General features: G+C 42.9%; 2 protein-coding genes across 2 annotated transcripts in view; both read left to right on the top strand.

The window, feature by feature from the left end:
• Positions 1 to 5,710, top strand: part of lhfpl3 (LHFPL tetraspan subfamily member 3) — a 41,333-nt gene extending 35,623 nt beyond the window's left edge. Inside the window, exons 2-4 of the mRNA XM_048268017.1 lie at positions 2,106 to 2,336; positions 3,709 to 3,746; positions 4,134 to 5,710. Coding sequence (XP_048123974.1) covers positions 2,106 to 2,336; positions 3,709 to 3,725 — 248 coding nt within the window. The 3' untranslated portion in view covers positions 3,726 to 3,746; positions 4,134 to 5,710. The remainder of the gene's footprint in view (positions 1 to 2,105; positions 2,337 to 3,708; positions 3,747 to 4,133) is intronic.
• A 501-nt stretch (positions 5,711 to 6,211) lies between these two features.
• LOC125310521 (dynein axonemal heavy chain 6-like) overlaps positions 6,212 to 16,229 on the top strand; it is a 51,595-nt gene continuing 41,577 nt past the window's right edge. Inside the window, 16 exon segments of the mRNA XM_048268027.1 lie at positions 6,212 to 6,380; positions 6,748 to 7,037; positions 7,290 to 7,484; positions 7,697 to 7,959; positions 8,548 to 8,815; positions 9,206 to 9,340; positions 10,089 to 10,203; positions 10,616 to 10,736; positions 12,486 to 12,657; positions 12,941 to 13,051; positions 13,189 to 13,299; positions 13,424 to 13,513; positions 13,597 to 13,717; positions 13,970 to 14,121; positions 15,168 to 15,320; positions 15,579 to 15,830. Of these exon segments, the coding sequence (XP_048123984.1) occupies positions 6,804 to 7,037; positions 7,290 to 7,484; positions 7,697 to 7,959; positions 8,548 to 8,815; positions 9,206 to 9,340; positions 10,089 to 10,203; positions 10,616 to 10,736; positions 12,486 to 12,657; positions 12,941 to 13,051; positions 13,189 to 13,299; positions 13,424 to 13,513; positions 13,597 to 13,717; positions 13,970 to 14,121; positions 15,168 to 15,320; positions 15,579 to 15,830 (2,493 nt within the window). The 5' untranslated portion in view covers positions 6,212 to 6,380; positions 6,748 to 6,803.

The raw sequence follows: 16,229 nt of genomic DNA, 5'->3' as shown, positions 1-16,229 counted from the left end.
TTGTGTAAAAGTCTTGAACAAAACAAAGCTTAATGTAAGGGCCGATACACCATGGCGCAGGAAACTTGTGCTTAGTGATGGTGTGAAACCTGCATGGAGAGCTTTATATAAACCACCTTTATCAAAAAAGTATGGTGATTTGCAGTGGAAAATATTACATGGCACAGTAGCTGTCAACTCCTTTGTTTGTGTTGTAAATCCTACTGTTGAAGATAAGTGTCCTTTTTGTCCAGAAAGAGAAACTGTTTTTCATTGTTTTATGGAATGTGTCCGACTTAATTCTCTGTTTTGTCGCCTAGAGTTGATTTTCAGAGGTTTTAATGTGGGATTTACAAATCAGTGTTTTATTTTGGGTGTTTGGTATTCGCAGAAGAAAAAGTCACAGTGTCAATTATTGAACTTTGTAATTGGGCAAGCAAAGATGGCCGTGTGGATTAGCCGGAGAAATGCTATGGAAGGTGTTTCTGGTGTTTCTGGTCAAGATTGCGTTTCTGTCTTTTTAAGATTGGTGAAGTCTAGAATATTGATTGACTTTAAATTTTACTCAGCAATGAAAGACTTTGATGGTTTTGAAAATGTATGGGGATACAAGGAAGTCTTATGCTCAGTTAGTAATGATGAATTAATTTATGGATACGTGTTGAGCTAATGCTTATTTTGTCCTTTTTTATTTTTTAGTCTTCTTTATTTCTTTTATCCCCCTCTTATTTATTTGTAATGCCTAGTAACTGTTAAATATGTACAATAAAGTATTTTGCTAAATTCTAATTCTCTCTCTCTCTTCTCTCTCTCTCTCTCTCTCTCTTTCTGTCTCTTTCTCTCTCTCTGCTGTTCATCTGCTATCTCTTTGTGACACAGCGATTACCACGTCAAACTGAATGAATGAGAGAGAGAGAGAGTGAGGGAGAGGGGGAGAGCGCAGGGGTGGTTAGTCTCTGTCATTTCCTGGGATTATCCTACAGCTAAATCCTCCAGGCAGCTTCCGTCTGTGGGTTGGGCTATCTTACAGTACATACCACGTCTGTCCTCTCTTTCTCTCTCTCTCTCTCTCTCTCTCCCTCCCCCCTTCCTCTGTCTCTCTCTCCCTCTCCCTCTGTTTCTCTGCCTGTCTCTCTCTCCATCTCTCTCTCTCCCTGCCTCATCTCACCCCACATTGGTTTCTTGCCCAGCTTGGGGGCTCGCCGCCCTTTTTATTGACCCCTGGCTTTGACATCCTCCAACAAATTATCACCTCATTCCTTTGGCTAATAATGTTGCCATTGATTTTCCCAAACAGTAGCCAGCTCTCATTGCTGACAAAACATTTCACATCCATCCACTCAGCTTTTGTATTAAAATGAAATGAACCACTTTAGAATTATTTGAAAGATGAGAAAACAGTAAATGCCCAGCATATTTATCCATTCAACTGTAGGTGAAGATGACAATGTGTTGGCTTTGAACCTTGTTACACTCCCCACTAAATATACACAGTTAATTCAGATGGTAGCCTATTATGTAAGCACATGCATTTCTCTTGCCTGTTGATCTACTTAACCTTGCACCTAAGATCCTTCTCTATCCCAAGAGATGAGCTTCTACTGTTCTTGTGGCAGGTGCTGCTCGCTTGGCAGAGCCAACTCGGTGCAATCCGTAGCACTGGCACGTTTGTTGCTTGTTGTTGTTGTTGTTGTTGTTGTTTGTGTCGTCTCATCTCATCTCTCTGCTCCCGGGAGCGCGACAGTAGTCACCCCTAAAGGCGAAAGGCGAGTGAAATCAATCTTTCAGACAGTGAATTAGAGACTACAGTGCCAGGGCCCCAGGGAGGAGAAGGCCACTGGATTGGGGATGGGAAAGATTCAAGGGGAGCTTCATCTCAGCTTAAATCAAATCAAATCAGTCCGCAATGCCGCCTCAGCATGACTAGGCGCAAGAAAAAGCATCAACATCATGGAAAATACACACCCCCCCTGCACTTATTTATTTATATATGTGTTTGTTTGTTTGTGTGTGTCTACGAATCCAGTATGTCTCAGATTGTAAAATATATATTTTCCTTTCCCCATCTTCTTTGCCCTCTTATCTTCCTCTCTTCCCACCTTCCCTCTTCCTCTCCGCTCCCCCAGGGACATGTCTGGTGCTGGGCTGTATGATCTACCCAGATGGCTGGGACTCGGACGAGGTGAAGAGGATGTGTGGTGAGCAGACGGGGAAGTACACCATCGGAGCGTGCTCGGTGCGCTGGGCCTACATCCTGGCCATCATGGGCATCATGGACGCTATGATCCTCTCCTTCCTGGCCTTCGTGCTGGGAAACCGCCAAGACGGCCTCATGGCCGAAGAGTTGCTCAGCGACAGTAAGAATACATGAAATATGTAAACCACTGGGTAAAAGAGGAGTAGGCCTACTTAAAACAGACATTATTTAAAGTGTACAGTATATAGTTTTCTTGATGTGTACTGAAAGTAAAGGTGACAGTAATAATTACTCATTAAACCTTTATGAAGAGCTTTAAACATACATTACAGTACTAGCATACTACTTATTATAAGTAGTTATTCTAATAATAAGTAGTTATTCTACTTATTTAAAGTTATTCTCGTGAAGTGCACTCAAACTGTTTATTGTATGTTGTGTAAGCATACCTTATCTCCCTGAGTGTGTATTGTATGTCAAACAATGTTTGTCCATACACTTGAATGGAAATTAATTCTGTCTGAATCACATTATGCACACTTTCCCTGTTGACTTGGATAGATCCAGATGGGGTTTTGGAGGATAATGGTCTTATTAAACTTCAGCTTCTGGTTATGTGTTAGCAAATACACACATATTAGAATTCAACAGAGCAGGAGTACTCGCGATGGGGAGAGCAAAAGAGAAATGAGGTAGGAAGAGAACACATGGAAATGAGATGAAATCATTTCAGATGATTCCAAAGGGGGAAGGGGAGGGTGGGAGTGAGTGAACAAGAGAGAGAGAGAGAGAGAGAGAGATGTGTGTGTGTGTGTGTGTGTGTGTGTGTGTGTGTGTGTGTGTGTGTGTGTGTGTGTGTGTGTGTGTGTGTGTGTGTGTGTGTGTGTGTGTGTGTGTGTGTGTGTGTGTGTAGGCATGGGTTAATTGAAGCCCTGGGCTCCTGGACCAAACCATGAATTTCTAATGGATGTGTACACAGCTTGCTGTCAGCCTGTCTAAATTAATCACAGGCAGAATATCAGCAGGGCCTGTTTGTTAGTAGAGGGTTTGGAGAGGCGGACACATTCTGTGTAGAGAGATAGAGAGAGAGAGAGAGAGAGAAAGAGAGACTGACCATCAGGAGAAAGAAGGTAAGGGATTATTTGGAGTGGAAAGAAGATAGATAGGGTTGTTGTGCATTGTGGTTCTTACAGCTGCAGGAAATATGCTGACTAGGCAAGCCTTACAGATTTTTGAGAACTCAGCCATCAATTAATAAATGTGTATTGGTATGTTTTAGCTCCTCATATGCAACTAGATATCTCCTGTGTTAAAATATGTTTCCTCAGACTGCTGCCTCCCTCTGTTATTTGATGGTATTGCACTACATTCATCATTGCCTTCTGTATATTCATGTACTGTGCAGAGTACACCTCATCCAGTCCTTTACGCAAGACAGTTGCTTCTCTATCACAATCTAAGTGACTATTGCTGTTGTTTTTATTCAAATGCATAAGTGCTTTTTATCTAATGTGTTTTTCTTCCTTTTGCAGAGAGTGCTATTGCATAATTGAAGGACCAATTCAAACAGGTGAGTCAGTGTGTATATGAACTTTAAAAAAAAAACTTGATGTAAAAGCTTTCATGATAAATTCAGTAAGATGGCATAGCTGATTGAAGGTGATCATCATCCCTGGCCTCAATCAACATCATGGGCAAAGCTCACTGATGCTTCCTATCAGATATTGTGTGCGATTGCAGTTTGAGTAACCTACCATGTAATGTCTAAACAGTATCACCATGGAATGTTACCTTCATTGCTTATCCATTTATTTAAACTTTAAGTCTCAGAATGTCATTGAGGGCAGCCTTCATTTTCATTGATGCAGAGTTTACACAAAATTCACATCAATTATGTCCAGAATGTCCACCAATAAATATCAGTTTGATTTTCTCTTGTCCTTTACTCTGTTCCCAGATCCCACTGCCCAGAGAGGGAGCAATGCTTATATAATGTCATGTTTCAGCATTTTACCCATAATTCAAGGGTGGAAGGGCTGTCTGTGGAGGTTTGAGAGGACAGAGAGAGACACCAGGAAGAAAGACAGAAGAATGACATGTGTGAACACAGGAACCTCTCACACGAAAAAACACAAAGACCCACAACAACAACAACAACAACAATAGCATATGAACATGACATGAAGCCCCCTTACCCTCTCCATGTCTCATTGCAACACTGAAGGATTTTCAGCACCACACACATGCAGTCCAGTTAGTGCCTCTGCCAGGAGTGCAGCTATGTCATACGCAGCATACTGCTCTCACATGCAGTGCATTAACTGATGATTTTTCAGCTGATCAATCTGACTTTGGTAAAGTAGTGTCTGTTTGTTATTTTTATTACATTGGGGAATTTGTCGTTTTTTGTTTCTGAACATGACACACACACACACACACACGCACACACACAAAATAACAATTGCATTCAACCTGCTGCACATTATTAAAAGTCATTTTGCACAGCATATAATTAATGTCAATGAACTGTCCCCTCCACACACACACACACACACACACACACCACACACAACACACACACACACGAAGGACCCTGAGGCCTTGACCTGAGCAGAGAAGATGTTTGACAGAGCGTGATAACAGTGCCATCGGCCCCATTTGGCCCTCTGGGCCACTGTACACCATGTTGTGCTAGTGCTGTGTACTGTGTAGTCAGTCAATGGTTTAGGTCTTTATGGAACCATAGAAGAGAAGACTGTATTCATGAGCACAATAAAGAAAATCCTTACATAATAAGTGTCAAATATGAAGAGGTAACAATTGCCAAGTGTTTAGCAGAGAGTGAAAAAGGCCATTCAGAAGAACAGTATTTAAAGTAGGAGTGTATTTCAGTGTATCAATCATATACTCTGTATACTTGTACATGTTGAGTAATGTTTCCGTAGTTCCGTCTCAACTTTGATATTTGCTAAGTGTACCAAAATGACAAAGACCTTGGTACGGTGTATTCTAATGTGTGCCATATGATTACGCTATGGCTTGGTGTAGTAGAGGGTAAACAAGTGTTTATCTCACTGTGATTCCATGTGAACAATTCTGGACAAGCAAAATGTTTCTCCCTACACTCCTAACCCTAACGACATCTGGTTTGCAGTTAATCCGGATGCAATCTGCATCTTAATCTCTAAATGTGCTTGTGCTGAAGAAACATTTATTTGTGTTGTGTTAACACTCTCTCACACACACACTGCATATGTTGACTTTGGAGGCCCTGTCTCCTTAATGTTATCTCAGTGTGTAACATTGGGGACATCCAGCGAGGGAACAGCCTGTGATTTAAAGACTGGGATATTTTTGTGTGTGTGGCGGGTGTGGGCATATTTTACATACATTCCTTTTCAGGATATGCCCATTTCCCCATATTTGTGCATAATACAACATTGTAAATATTGAGAGTCATAACAGATGGTAGCAAAAAGTATAATGCTTTATTAAAGAGGATGTGAAAAATAAAATAAAGATCCCTGTAGTAAATGTGTGGCTCTGTCTCTGTATTCTTCAACTAGTTTTCCCCTTATTTCATCAGTTATTTTCACCTTAAGTGTTCTTTTTACTAATATAGGAAGGTGACCATAGTCTTGTTTTTGTCTTCTAGTTACTTGCAGGTAAAAGGCATACTCAGAAGACATGCACCTGACAAGAATGCTCATAATTCAAATACTGGCCTTCAACTCTGGATTTGGCTAAGGTTTGGGTCCAGGCACTGACAGCCCAGTCAGAGCTAGGCCTACAAGTGGGTTGTTGTCACGTAGAATTCTCGTTTGTGTACTGCGCATGCTCAGTGGTATACACTCACGTCGACAATATTTTATTTTCCTTAAACGTATAAATCTTGCAAACAAAATCAACATCATACGAAGGTTTAATATTTTGTATGTCCTCCACTAAAGCACCAACAACACTGGTAACCTTTCCAAGGCACATGACTTCCGTTGCTAAGAGACCATAAACAAAATACAACGTAGCCGACTGAAGCAAATTTGTACGGGTCGGGATGTTATTTTGCGTAGCATGCAATGTCATTATTACCTACACACATAAAGTAAATGTAATTGTAAGTCAGAATTAATGCTATTTCTAAACGAATCATCTATTTTGTTTTAACTGGAACCATCTTTTCAGCAATGTTCTTCTTTTACACAATGTAAGTTTCACACAATCTGGTTCTTTTGGCAACCAAACATCATCTGGTGTTGAAAGTCTAGAACAATCAGACAGCTAACGTAAACCATGTATAACTTCAATTGAATACATAGCCTACGACAGGTTTGCTAACTCATGACAGTAACATTATCTAATGTTCTAGCATATTTATCGCTTGCTATCTGCAAATGTGTCCAGTCAGTCTTTCGAATTCTATTAGCACAGTTCAAAGCAATGGTGCTGTAAATTACACTATACCAAGGCGCTAATCATGACGTTCTGTATCTCACTGTATACGAAATTACAACTAATCCTAACACATATATGTGGTTTTAATGATCTGAGACTGTATATTCATTGTCTAACAGAATTAATTTGAGAGGCCAAAGCATTTGAGAGCAGGAGCAGAGGTGAGAGCGAGACCATGTCGCTCTCTCATAAGGGCTCTCCGCGACGTCCACTCATCCCTGGTTTAGAGGAAAGTCAGGAGCTGCGGTTGCCTGTTGGTCTTGTGGATGCTGAGCGGTTGAGGGCGAGGCTTATATCAGTGGCCCCCAGCCAGGCACAGCGCGACCCCAATGTCCTCGTGTTCACCCACAGCACCAAGGCGCAGGAGCGTCGGAAGGCTGCACAAAAAACACAACAGTTAGAGATACTGGTGTGTGCATGAGTAATTGTAATGTTTCATGTCATCAGGGTTTCTCTTAATTTGAGTGATGCTAAGACAACTTTTGCTATATGCAATATTCACGCTTTTAGTTAGAGCAATAACCCTACTCATGACTGCCTTGCAGTTGGTAGTTTGTCTCAGAGCTGAAACTTTTAGGTATTAAGTGCCTGTAATACAATAGTATATGTTGATTTTCCAATAATTGTGTGTGTGTGTGTGTGTGTGTGTTTGTTTTTGAAGCCTGTCCTGAAAAGGTATCAGGAACAGAGCCAGCCTAAGCACATCCACAAGAAGAACCGCGAGCGGCTGCTCAGTGCAGGCTGGAGGCCTGCAGCCTCTCCGTCAGTCGTGGCAGACTGGATGAGCACCTCGTTGGAGAGGCAGCCATCAGCAGTGCGCCTTCCAGAGCTGCCTGACCATGTCAAAGAAAAGCAGGTTGGTTTGGGAGAGAGAGAAAGAGGGTTTTTAATTTCTCTTGTTTCTGTTGTTGGTAATGAAGTTGTTCCCATGTGTTATAGAATGATGTCTGTCTTGAGACAAATCAAATAGGATGGGAAACCAATTGTCACTCCGTGCTGTTGCACTGGTGCATGCTGGATGATCTCATAACACAGTTTTATTGGATTCCCCACACTCTCCCCCTTTAGGTACAGCTGGGGCTATGCACCCCCACTCCTCCCAAAGGACTGCCCTCTGGCAAAGGCAGAGCGGTTTCCATGGCACTGCCTAGCCCAGTTCCACGTCTGTCCAGTCCGCTGCTGTTTAATTCTGTGGAGGAGGTGGTCCGTGCCAGGCTACACTCACCCCCAGAAATAGTCCGCACCATCCAAAATAACCCTCACCTGGGGTTTCTCTACATGATGTCAACAGCGCCCAAGTCATCTGTCCACTATGATCCCTACAATCTCAGGTGAGTTTGTTTAGGTGGACTCCCCTTACTGTGCACTTTTCTTGGCTGTCAAAACACTTACCACATGGCCCCAGCCGTGGCGCAACAGACTGGGCCACCTGCACCGTACGCCAGCGACCCGGCTTCAATTCCGGGGTCCTCTGGATCCCACCCCCTCTCTCTCACTCGCTTCTTGTCATTCTTAACTTTACTCTTTCTTAACTTTACTCTTTCTGCTGTTAAAGAATGTGTTTGTGTTGTATGTATGCTGCTGCTGAGACCTTGAATTTCCCCTGGGGATCAATAAAGTATCTATCTATCTATCTATCTATCTATCTATCTTAACTATCCTATCACAATAAAGGCATAAAAAGCCAAAAAATAAACACTTACCACATCATGGCAGAATCAGACAGCATCAGAATACTGTAAGTGCATTACTTTTGACAGCGTTTTTTGCAAACACTGAAGTACTGTATATACATTACATGAATACTGTACTGTAACTGTGTAGCCACTATCTGCTCAAAGAGGTGAATAGGAATTATGCAAACCTAGTCAGAGTTTGTCATTAATGGACTAAAACAATCTGTGTGTCCCATTGGACAGAATCCTGACGTACGAGAACATCAATAAGCACGACTACTACACCATCAGCCAGCACGGCGTGACGTACAACTGCAACGGCGAGGTGGACTTCATGCCACTGGAGCGCTGGGAGTACGAGTACCGCTGCTACCGCCGCCTCCAGCGCATCCCCACCTTCGTGCGGTTCCGCCGCTGGAGGGCCTTCAGTGTGTGGCGGACCAACGTGCGCTCCAAGAAGATCGACCAGTGCAAGCGCGCGCTGCAAGAGAACCTGTTCATCGTCAATGAGGTAGGCACACTAACTGGGCAAAAGTCTTAGGGCACCCAGTAGATTTATTGTTTTAGCAATGTTATGATGAAAACCACCGGTACATTTTTGTGTTTTTATACTGTAATACTGTCTATACACAGTATTCCCTGCATGTTGTGGTGGTATACTAATAAAGAGAGCAATACATTAATATAGTCCTCATAACTTTGCAGCAAAACATGTAAGGTGGCCTAAGACTTTTGCATAGTACTGTATGATGCAATCACTATGGCAAAAAAGTAGCTTACCAGCAGTTTTTTTTTGCCTGTTGTCTTTTTTAAGTGGAAATAATTTTGTGTATTTAACCCTTTCGTGCCCGTGCCGAACATGTTTATTTAAATGTCATTACTTTGCTCTCCTCTCATTCAGTCTCTGCGTCCAGCGTTGATTGACATCAGAGAGATGTGCTACCGCATCAGTGACATGGGGCTGTGTCGCATCGAAGCCAACCGCACTTACTCCCTCAAAGACTTCCAGGACGAGCAATACAAACAGCTGAAGGAGGTGTGCAGAGGATGTCCCCCCCCCTTAGACTGTGCATAATGACAGCACTGTAAAACCATTAGAGTGACATTTTGTTGGCATCCAAAATATTCACGCTTTCACCAGAGCCTGTTTACGGAGAGCCAGATCACTCCCTATTAACTCCATTGTACCTGCAATCTGCTGCAGTTCCTCTAGAGGCGATCACGAATAAGTGCAAAAACAATGGGGGTCTATGGAGCTAGACGGCTAAATGTGTCTCTTTCACCTGGTTGTCGTTGAAAAATCGAAGATTGGATTGTGGTTTCTGCAAGATCAATATGGATTATAGGTCAAAAGTTGAATGAACGAGTACTTACGTCCTTTCGATTTCTTACAGGTTGGTTCATTGTTGCCCACAACACACTAGCTTTCTGCTAATGAATGACGTCATTGACGCATTTGAAAGGCTTTTTAGAACAAATAAGTGACTCAAAAAATATAATACTCATCGCTGTGTATTTTCTCTGCCCCCTCTTTCGCATGCAACATTAAAATTTCTGGGCAAAAAATTATATCTCGAGAAAAGTGGATTTGAGTGGTACAGCTCCATAGACCTCCATTCATTCTGCACTTATTCGTGAGCGCCCTCATGTGGAACCAGAAAAGGAACTGCAACCAGTTCAGAAACCGGAAGTTTCCCGAGAGTGGCGGTTCTCCCCTTATTAGACATTCTCTGCTTTCACCCATACCTGACCCTTGACCTGTTGACCCTTCACCTCTGGAACAGGTGGCCTCTCGTCTTGGGGAGTTCAGAGAGTTGGTAAAGGAGGTGGCTAGGAGTGCCTGCCGCACTGCCATGGTGGAGGCTGGCTACACCCCTGACTATGGCACAGAAGAGCTAGGTAATGTTTATCATGACAGTAGAGCCTGTGTATTCACATTCATACTCCATATGAAGTTGTTTCCAATAGCTTGAATGACAGGGGATACAGTACATTCAGCCGTTCTTTCCCATATTCAGCCGTTTGTATACATTATGGAGATTAAGGAATTCTTGCTATCATCCCAGGAAGCCCAAACGCAGTGATACACTGTTTTTTGAAGCCTCCATAGGGTTGTCAGTAAACTGAATGTAAATATTGATAAATTCCTGTCTTGATTGTGTTTTTTGGTGGGTGTATTTGTGTGTGTGTGGATGCACCTGTGTTTGTGTGTGACTGTGTGAGACTGTGTGTGTTTACTCCCATGTATATGTGTGCACGTGTGTGCACTGTACGCGTGTGTGTGTGTGTGCGTGTGTGTCCCTCTCTGCAGGAGAGGGAGCCGAGGCGAAGACTCTCCACGAGCTGGAGCTGATGATGTACGAGGACCTCCCGGACTTGATGAGCTACACGGAGCAGGCCAAGAAGAGATACCACTGCAGCCGCCTCACCTGGTGCGCACACACCCAGTTCTCACCGCAAACATTCAGCCCCTTGAATTGAATTTAGTTACAGGGTGATCTTGGGTTTTACGATGAGGTTGGCTTACCGTAATTTCCCGACTATTAACCGAGGTTTATACATTGATTTCACAACATTTCTTCAGCTATGAGGTTAATACACAGAGGCGGGTTATACATGGGAGTTCATTTCTTTTCTTCATTCTTCTTTATGATTAAAGCACATTTTGATTCTGATTCATTAGGCTATTGGGAACTGCGGTTAATACACAGGTGCGGTTAATACATGGCTTTGTTTTTTTATTTGCACAAAAAACACTGTCATGTGGTTTATACACAATGCAGCTAATCGAGGGGAAATTACAGTAGTAACATGTTTGTTGACATGTTTACTATGATCGCTTTGGATAAAAGTATCTTAGCTTGGCTTAAAAGCGTCTGCTATGTAAACATACCGGTAAGCATAAACTATATACATGGTATTATCTATAGCACATAGTAAGTAGCATACAGTAAATACACTGTTATAAGGACATTTACCATGAAGTGGGTGTTACTTTTCCATATTTTGTTGGGCACCCTTTTTTCCCTCTGTGATTCAACTGAGCAGGGGTTATGGTCTGTGATTCTGACAAGAGTGTGACATCAAAAGCAGTAACAGCAGTCAGTGTTGTATTCTGTGAGTTATGGTCAGCACACTCTGAAGCTTCCACTGCTTCGGGCTATTCTGTCTCTCCCACAGCTGTAAAGGGCAACAGGGTGTTTAACTCCCTTAAAGCACTTTTACCACCTCAGGGAATCTTCCCACCATAGTTGCTCTCACGGAAAGGTGCGTTCACGGTTAGCTTGACTTAAATATGTTGGACAACAAATCACAGGGGGCTTTGCAGAGGGCCATGAATCCAGTAGGGCCTCAGCTTTGCTGCCATAACTTACACTAATGTTTGTGATGGAGCATGGCACCAACGAAGATTTTTCAGAAGGGTTCTCTGTCTTCATCCCAGTGGCTGTAGACCTGTTTTTGTAGGGGCTATATTTACAATGGTTTGTTTGCCCCCAAATGTATCCTCTCTTATTTTGTAGGTGGCTTTTAAGGTTGCAAATTCCTGCTAGCATAATTTTTTGGTATATTTTGTTGACTACATGAGGGGAATCAGGCTCTTTATGGTCTAGCCATAGGTCTCCCATAGGTGTAACTTAAAGAACCTGTGCTGAGCAGGGGTGTAGTGGTAAAATAAGAGGGTAACACGGTAAGGTGGACTGCGCCATGCGGGATCAGATTTTTAAAAAAGGCATTCAGAACATGTTTGATGATGGTGGAGGTTATTTTCCAGTGTTTATAACAATACCCAGTGGTATTAAATGGTTCCAAGAGTCTTGATGAGTGTATATATTGTGAATGTGGATAATACTGATTTTTCAACGTTAAAAGTTGGAATTAGTGAATAAACTCTTTTGAGAGGTGGATAAACAAATAAAGAGGTGGAAAAACTGTGTTTACTTGCATTTAGCCTTCACTACAGCCCTGGTGCTGAGGCCAGGTTCCTCTTAAACATGTGTGTGTGTGTTTGTGTGAGTCTCTGTTTGTTTGTGTATGTATGCGTCTGTGTGTGTGTGTGTGTTTGTTTGTGTATGTGTGTGTGTGTGTGTGTGTTTTGAGTGTGTGTGTGTATGTGTGTGTGAGAGAGAGAGAGAGAGAGAGAGAGAGAAAAGAGCCTAATCCTCCCCTTATTCTGTGCTCAGCTTCATCAGGCTGTCGGATTACCTGATCGTAAACACGCTGCACATCCTGGTGGTGAACTCTGTGCAGAAGCTGCTGGGAAGCCTCAGGGAGCAGATTCAGCACACCCCGCCCAACGAGCTCATCCACAGCTGGGCCAGCACCGAGTCCAGCCCTCCTGACCCGGAGAAGAAGGTGGGGGCCATGGAGGTCATGAAAAAGTTGATCTGTTAATATGTGTTTAATATGTGTTTCTGCAAGGGTTATAATGTGTGGCTATGTGTCATTGTAGAGATCGGTTTTACTCAATCTGTTCTACTTGTTGTCATTTTACAGAGAATTAATTTGTATGCATGTAGTTTTTAACTTGCATGGATCTGAGGGGTATTGTGTGGTGGAGAGAACACTAACTGATCTGTGATCAGTACAAATGTGCTAACCCCTTCCCCTTTCTCTGATATGTGTGTATGTGCCTCAGGCTAATGTGTCAGAGCAAAATGGAAAGACCCCTCTTCAGCCCATGTTCATTACTGAACTTATGCTGGAAACCCATGCACTGTGTTATGAACCATCTGTTGATGATTTTGAGGTAGGTCTGTGTGTGTGTGTGTGTGTGTGTCTGTACAGTATTTGTAACTGCAAAATAATCCTAAGTGAAAGTTATTTCAAAAGTTATATTTTTCTCCTGTTGTATTTTTTTAATAACCATATTTTTATTTTTTACAGATTTGTGTTGCAGAGATCATCAGCAGTTTTCAAAACACTGTCCTGTCAGTAAACACCCTGGTTCCGGACTCTTATTTTGATGCCTTCACCGAGCCCATGATAAACAAGAAGGTGAAGAAGCGGAAACATTTGTTCTGAAAGACTAGTTCTGAAATTTGTTATTGGTGTTTGTGGTGTTATGCCATGACTGTATGAACCTGTGCAATAGTTTATATGTGCGTGGATTTGTTTCCAGATTGAAGAGAAGACTTGTGGAGAAGGCCCTAGTCTAGACTGTATCCTGGAATATGACGATGACTTACAGGACATCATTCACAACATCAAGGTGCACCAAAGTACCAACAGGTAGAAGTTATTATGACAACCAACTGGTCGACTCACCAGCTTTATGATTTTTTTTTTCTGTAGAAATCTCTTCAGTTTGCATTCAACACTGCAAACATCTATGCCCATACCTTTGAGCCAATCCGCTTGTTCTACAAAGAGAATGAAAATCTGGACCTGCATGCCCTTCGTCAACAAGACCACGGTAATGATAGAATGCATCTTAGCCCTGTTAACCGCAAACGTAAATGGGAATTTTAAAATGATACTCAAATAAACTAGATTAGCTGGTAACATATCTTTTTAGACATTTAGCAATATCTTTACGTGCAAGATGCATGTGAATGTATGTGTGTGTGTGTGTGTGTGTGTGTGTGTGTGTGTGTGTGTGTGTGTGTGTGTGTGTGTGTGTGTGTGTGTGTGTGTGTGTGTGTGTGTATGTGTGCTTGTTTTCCAGGTGTGGGGTTCTTTGCAGAGAGTTTGAAGAAGTATCACAGTGAGCACCAACAGGCTTTGGCCATCCAGCAGAAGAGGCACCTGGGGATGCTGCTGGTGGACACCACCCAGCTCAAGGGCACGCTCATTCCCTCACCACTGCGTTGCCTGGAGGTTTGAGAGCAACACACACACACACACACACACACACACACACACACACACACACACACACACACACACACACACCAGCACCTGGGCATGCTGCTGGCCCTGGTGATCCAGCAGAAGAGGCACCTGGGCATGCTGCACACACACCGAGGCACACACACACCCAAATGCACACACACATGGTGATCCAGCAGAAGAGGCACCTGGGCATGCTGCTGGTCACACACACACACACACACACACACACACACACACACACACACACACACACACACACACACACACACACACACACACACACACACACACACACACACACACACCAGCAGGCCCTGGTGATCCAGCAGAAGAGGCACCTGGGCATGCTGCTGGTCTGAGAGCGACACACACACCCAAATGCACACACACACACACACACACACACACACACACACACACACACACACACACACACACACACACACACACACACACATTCGGTATCACATACACACACTTGTATGCATGTACACTCACACACATACATGCCCGCACACACAAACACATACATGCTCTTACATTTCTTGCATATACTGTATGCACACACAGTTTAAAAAGAGGCTTGACAACCACAACAACCCATTCTGAATTTCAGATACATACACATACACATACAGTACATCAACACACACATGATGCACACACATACACACACAAAAGCTCCAAAGTTTAGAGAGTCAGGGTTTCACACCACAGACAGAAATAACAGTGTCAGAGTTGCATGATGGAGTGTGAACAAATGTAGACTTCAGGTTCTGATAATACCTGCTAATTAGCACAGGTCTCGGAATATTCCTGTTTTTACAGTATGTTTAATGAAATCAAGAAGGTTTGTTTATGTGGACAAAAGTTAAGGCTAATTTATTTATTTGTCAATAGTTAGAATCACAGAATTTCCAGACCAGCACATTATTTCGCTTGAATGTTGCATGCAAAAGACCCACATATAGTTTGACCCATATGCATCATGAATACTCAGCTTTCAGGGATTGTTTGTTTTTGACTTGAAGGCAATCAATGACATGCTGCCCCTGCTTGCCAAGAAGAAGATGGACTCCATCATTGCTGAGGTTCAGGATGCCCAGTTCAAACTGGAGTTCGCCCCCTCTTCTACTTTAGACTATGTCAACTCACTGACCTTCCTCGAGGAGATCCAGGAAAGGGTAAGCAGAGAAGCTTTTCAGTGTCGGCATGTGGACATGGCAGAAGATGGCATGAGATACTGTGTTCAGTTATTTCTGGGCTATTTTTTGAATGCATGAATCCCCTTTTCAGATTGCTAATGGTAGTGTGTGTGTGTGTGTATGTGTATGAGTGTGTATGTGTGTGTGTGTGTGTGTGTATGTGTGTGTATGTGTGTGTGTGTGTGTGTGTGTGTGTGTGTGTGTGTGTGTGTGTGTGTGTGTGTGTGTGTGCGCCAGATTGAGGTCCTAGAGGAGCAGACGGAAACGGTGTCTCAGATGTACAAGCTGATCGAGCAGTACTCTGTCCCCACGCCCCCCGAGGACTTTGCCGTCTACGCCACGCTGCGTCCGTCCATCACAACCGTGAGGAACTCCATCGACAAGGGCGTGGGTGAGAGGGACGCCAACGTGGAACGCTTCTGCAAGCATCTGCAGAAAGACATCAGCGCAGTCAACGTTGAGGTCAAGCGAGTCAAAGAACAGGCACAGGTAGGGAAGACAGCAGATTTGCTTCAGTTACTTTTGCTTGATGTCTTCATTTTCAATACAGTTGATTTATTTAAAGGCATCCAATGCAAGTTTTACCTTAATATACCAGCTTGTAATCCTTTTTGATGGTAAACTAAGTTATGATAGGGAGTATTACACACTCTCTGCAGCCACAGAACCAGCCTTGCAACTTGCTGTCCAATGTTCCGGGAAATCACAAAGTGCTTAATGGCAATTGCGCAATATCCTACTTTTTGTAGTAAATCGTGTAATATTACCTTGTCAATTGGCTCTTCGGATATTATCTTGTCTGTCAGTTTTGTTTAACACTAGCCCTGTTTCATAGACACTTTTAATCTGATAACAAACAAATTAACGGCTCAATCGGAATAAACATGC

The sequence above is a fragment of the Alosa alosa genome, chromosome 17, assembly GCF_017589495.1.
Source record: "Alosa alosa isolate M-15738 ecotype Scorff River chromosome 17, AALO_Geno_1.1, whole genome shotgun sequence".
NCBI lineage: Eukaryota > Metazoa > Chordata > Actinopteri > Clupeiformes > Clupeidae > Alosa > Alosa alosa.
The sequence above is the reverse complement of the archived record's forward strand: the minus strand, read 5'-3'. Positions and strand labels throughout refer to the sequence as shown.